The sequence below is a fragment of the Nematolebias whitei genome, chromosome 2, assembly GCF_014905685.2.
Source record: "Nematolebias whitei isolate Nwh7 chromosome 2, NemWhi1, whole genome shotgun sequence".
Classification (NCBI taxonomy): domain Eukaryota; kingdom Metazoa; phylum Chordata; class Actinopteri; order Cyprinodontiformes; family Rivulidae; genus Nematolebias; species Nematolebias whitei.
The window spans coordinates 25,003,363-25,008,858 of NC_056499.1; the positions used below are offsets into that span (position 1 = coordinate 25,003,363).

The 5,496-nt window shown below is 39.1% G+C and overlaps 1 protein-coding gene across 1 annotated transcript in view; it reads right to left on the reverse strand.

Annotated features, from left to right (window-relative positions):
- fto (FTO alpha-ketoglutarate dependent dioxygenase) overlaps positions 1-3,347 on the reverse strand; it is a 168,904-nt gene extending 165,557 nt beyond the window's left edge. Inside the window, exon 1 of the mRNA XM_037690962.1 lies at positions 3,044-3,347. Coding sequence (XP_037546890.1) covers positions 3,044-3,121 — 78 coding nt within the window. The 5' untranslated portion in view covers positions 3,122-3,347. The remainder of the gene's footprint in view (positions 1-3,043) is intronic.
- Between the last annotated feature and the right edge of the window lie 2,149 nt (positions 3,348-5,496).

The following is a 5,496-nucleotide window of genomic DNA, read 5'->3' on the forward strand; positions in this document are numbered from 1 at the left end:
GCTCCGTTCAGAAGCCTGCATCACTGATGGTATGGGGTTGCATGAGCGCTTGTGGCATGGGCAGCTTGCATGTCTGGAAAGGCACCATTAATGCAGAGAACTATGTTCAGGTTCTAGAACAACATATGCTCCCATCTAGACGTCATCTCTTTCAGGGAAGACCCTGCATTTTTCAACACGATAATGCCAGACCACATTCTGCAGCAATCACAACATCATGGCTACGTAGGAGAAGGATCCTTTTACTGAAATGGCCAGCCTGCAGTCCAGATCTTTCACCTATAGAGAACATTTGGCGCATCATAAAGAGGAAGGTGCGACAAAGAAGGCCCAAGACGATTGAACAGTTAGAGGTCTGTACTAGACATGAATGGGAGAGCATTCCTATTTCTAAACTTGAGAAACTGGTCTCCTCTGTCCCCAGACGTCTGTTGAGTGTTATAAGAAGAAGGGGGGATGCCACACAGTGGTAAAAATGGACTTGTCCCAACTTTTTGGGATTTGTTGATGCCATGAAATTTGGAAACAGATTTTTCCCTTAAAATGATACATTCTCTCAGTTTAAACTTTTGATCTGTGATTTGTGTTCTATTCTGAATAAAATATTAGATGTTGGCACCTCCACATCATTGCATTCAGTTTTTATTCACAATTTGTTTAGTGTCCCAACTTTTTTGGAATCCCGTTTGTATTATTATTATTACAGTGCTGCAATGACCTATATGCTGGTAACATGTTATGTAGTCCTGGCTGATGTGAGTATCTTCTCATTCTTAAACAACAACTTAAACAACACATTCTGTGATCAAGAAAGGATATTGCCATTTTCCAAAACAGTTACGGTAAGTTATAGTTTAGCGTGAACTGGGGAGTAACTGAGATTCCTGAAAGTACTCAAATCGGGTAAAGAATTATCCAGTGAATTACTACTATAGGGAAGTACAGCAGTAAATTTTCATATTGGATGAAGAAATGTGACAGGAAAATAAGTGGGGGTATAATCATGATGAGACATTTCTCAAATGTTTGCTGAAATCTAATCAATACGAAGGAAGATGTATTGGAGGCTGGCATCGTTCTTATAAAACTTCTATTTATTGGAATGACCCATTGCATTTTCAAATGAGACAGCTACGTTTCATATCCAAGACAACCTCTGAAACAATGAAAACAGCTTTAAAATGCATGCTGCTCCCTCTCTGGCTGATCTACAGTCATAATGTCATATTGCAATTGCTCTTGCTCATCATTTTATTCATCTAAAGAGAAAGGAAGCTGAGCCACTAGGTCTGCGCCGCCTGACTGCCTGAGGGCCAGCTGGAATGAGTTCTTTCTCCGAGTCGCTCATCTGGCCGCCATGGCTGCTTTCATAAACGGGAGGAACCACGTCTAACATAGTTTGACTGCTGTCTAACATGATCCAAACACATGCGCCACAGCAGAAAGTCAGCAAGTGGAAAGTTAAGAAGGAAGAAATACACAAAAGCTGCTTTGCCATTGATAAGTACAACTTCACTCGGCTCTCGTCTTATCCGTTCTTCTCAGGTGTAGGTGATTTGCCACTGACTTGTTTCCCAGCATTGTGGGCAGGATCATCAATGCAAAGTGGGCGTTATCATAACACGTCATTGTGTTCAAGCCACTCTGCCCATTGTGATCCTTAAACGCTCTATAATCAGACATCAGTTGTCTTTTAGCTTATCCCGGCACTTATAAGTCTGGATGTAGCCATGCGTGGTGACATCATCTCTGATATCTCTCTGTAAATGCACTAATTTCTTGAGAGGCCGTCCAGCTCACGCTCAATCTGAATCTTGACATCAGCCAAGGAAGTTAGGAAAATCTGCACCTCGTCATTGATCCACGGCACTATTTTTGGAGCTTCTATACCAGAAACTAGCAAAAACAACAGACATCACAATCAGAGAGTAAACGGCGGTTCAGATGTAGTTTGCGATTTTGCTGGGCGGGTCATCCGTTGACGTAGCTCCGCTGGCCAATCAACAGCTAGCTGCTGTTTGCTTACATCCAAACTGTCACCTCGGAGCAGTTCGCTTGGAATCACAAACAAGGTGGTGCCATAAACCGGGCTGAGGAGGGGTGGGTACTGGCAGTGGGGCGGCTGGTGCAGAACCGAAGAGCGTAGAGAAAGTGGCAAAGCGCTTAATGTGAGAGGCGACTACAGGTGTAACAAACAAGAACGGTATTCAGTTAGTCAAGAAAAGTCTCACAACTTCCTCCATAGTTACACTGTGTGGAAACGTCTGAACCAGCCTGGAATATCAAAAACATCACGACTGTTCTTGATTGTTTACGGACGCTCTTGATTTTCAATACCACAAACTGATCCAATGGTACAGCTGTCATTCTCGAGAAGAGAACATTACAATGATATGACAACATTAGGCAATAAATTAGATTTATTTAATTTTTCCCTGAAAACTCGGAGCACTAGTTATTACACACTGGATCAGTGTAAAGCCTGAAGCAGCTGGAGACTATTTACTGGGCAGCATGCCCAAATCTGAACTACTACACACTAACTTTCACATTGGTTTGTACACTTAAGGCTATTTTAACCGCGACACAAATAACAACTGAACTATTGCATCTGGATCAGCTTGAATTAAAGTGCCTTTCAGTTCATTTGTTTAAGGTTTGCATTATATCAACATACAAGGAATCATACTGTGTTCTCTGTAATATTGCCTGCATATTCAAAACGTTTTTTTTTTTTTTTTTTATTATTGTCGAATGTTGCCTTCCTCAGGCACCTAAAGCTTCATATCAGGAGTGCGCCTCCTTGGTAAGAAAACATCAATTTTTAATGTAACTGTAATACTTCGTAGTGGTACACACTGAGGGGGGGGGAAATGGAAAACACAATAAAGGAAGCAGGCAAGGTGAGGTATGCGCTGACATTCGCGGCTTTGTAGCCTTCAAAATGCAGCCAGCAGCATCGCATAAGGAGCGTTAGATGTTCAACGAGCGGCGGGGCTTATATATATATCCCAGACCTAACGGAGAAAAACGCTATCAATACCTTTCTTCTCTTCTCCCCCTCACTGTCACCCGATCTTTTCATGTTCCTGGAGTTGTGTTTACACTGCCTTGCATTCATTAGGGGCGATGTTGGTTGTTGTAGTGCACGAATGAACAGAATTCCCGTCTTTTTCCGTCTGACGTGGTGCAGGTGACGTGAAAATAATGTATTTAAATTCGTTGATGTAGAAGTTGTCGCTAACCACAATGTAAAGAACTGGTTCTCGAAGGTTCTCAGCGGAGGTTTTAAAACGGCACCAAAAAGAACTACATGTCCCAAAGCGCTGGAGGGCGGGCGGCGGAAGTAGCGTCAGAAAGCTCTAAAGGTTCAATTGCGCATGCGTACTGTAATAATATACAAGTTCAGTGAAAGTAGGCACTTTAGTATGTGGGTAAATACAAGTTTATAATCTATTTCATAATAATAATAATAATAATAATATACTATAATAATAATAATAATAATAATCACTGGCCCCTGGTGAATGAACCAGCAATAAATGAAGAAATGCTGAGATAATAATAATAATAATAATAATAATAATAATAATAATAATAATAATAATAATGAAAATTTATTATTTAAAAATATTCATGTTTTCTTTATCCTTTATCTTTATTATCAAAAACAGTGCCATTTTTTTTTTTTTTTTTTTTTTTATCCTAGACCATGTGTGAAAAAGCTATTGTGCTTTGATTGTGCTCCAACTTGAGCCTTCCAACCTTCTTTCAACTCTTGCCTGCGTCTCACATCCAGGTGGCTGCTTTTCTCTCAGTGTGGGCTTCAACTACGTCAGGTCTTTTCAACTCAGTCACCGCGGATCATGAAAGTGCACCGTAAATGCACAGCAGCAGTGTGGTTGCCTTCATCTATCACCTGCAAATGCCCTCTAAAAGTTGAACCAGACTGCTCGTAACATAGCATGAATAGCTCTGAAATATGTTTTATCCATTGTTCCTATCAGAGCACATATGAAATACATGAATTTCACGAATGGAGTGATGTTGGCTGTAGGAGGACAGTGCAGGGGTGGACTGCAGAGGTCTGAAACACCTGTTACATATTACCATTACAGACTTTGATCAGTGTCTTTATTGGTTCCTTTTGTAATGTCTTTTCTTTTAAGCTACAACTGACCCAAGAGCAGAGTTTTTAGTCCACATGTTTCGTTTACCTGTCCTGCAAAAAAGCTTTCCCGCTTTCCAAGATGTCAGCGGGTCTGGTAATACTAAGTCATAAAGAATGGGGCATCCTTTGATTCTTATTTATAAGTTACATTTCCTCTCTTCTGTCCTGGTCCTCTAAACAGCCTTGAAACAACTCTAAAAACTAGATCCATGTGCATGATCGTTTCTGGTTTTTACATACAAAGCTTTTTACAGAGCCACTATTATGGAAAAAACACTTCTTTCTAAATAATTTCCTTTTTTTTTTTTTTTGCACAATGACAAAGTAAAAATCTGCCTACATCAACCTTAATTAACTTTATATTATTTTTATGGTTCAAACTGATTGATTGTTTGCCTCCATTATCAGTTGTTTTGTGCTTAACAACCCTTGTGGGATGTTTTTGAATAGTTTAGCACTCTTTGAGTGGGCATAACCTGTATAATAAAGGTTGATTGATAACGCATTAGTCGACAGACCACATTCTTTTATAAAATGATTGTGGCAAAATCTCGACTTCTGCTTTTATTACTGTTGACACGATGTCTTCACCGCAAGAAGGAAAAATATGTGTACAAAGCGTGGCTTTATTGAATCATTCACAAATTTAAAGCTAATTTATTTTCTGTGCCTCTATAATGTAGATGGAATCATTTCAGATTTAACAAAATTACTTTGATTCTATAGTTTTTATCAGGTATCTTTCTGTAGCATAAACACATGAAGAACGAGAAAACAACCACCCTGGAACAAATAAATTTGGCTACAACTTAATGAAAAGGTCACCAGTTAACACCTGACAACTTATTTGCACATAAACCAAAACATATAAATGGCAATATTGTTGCTCATGTGATGAAACGTTAACATTACATCTGCAAAGATAATGTCTAGCTATCTAATTTCTAATTGACAATCAGTTGCGATAGTCCAGCCTAGAAAAGCATGGACCAGTTTCTCTCCATCATTTTTGGACAGGATGTTGCTTAAATAGATATATTGCTAGATAATAGATATTATATTGCTAGATAATAGATAATTGATATAATGCTTAGATATATTATGCAGGTGAAGGAAAGCAGATGGTAACTTTTTTATGTGGGGGTTAAAAGACATATCCTGATCAAAAATAACAACAAGGTTTTTTATATTAGAAGTGGAGGGTAATTAATGCCATCCACAGGAAGTGAAAGGCTGCAAAGTTTATTGCTAAGATGCTCACATCCAAAAACAATAGCCTTTCTATTGTCTGAGCTTAAAAGCAGAAAATTCATTGTCATCCAGGT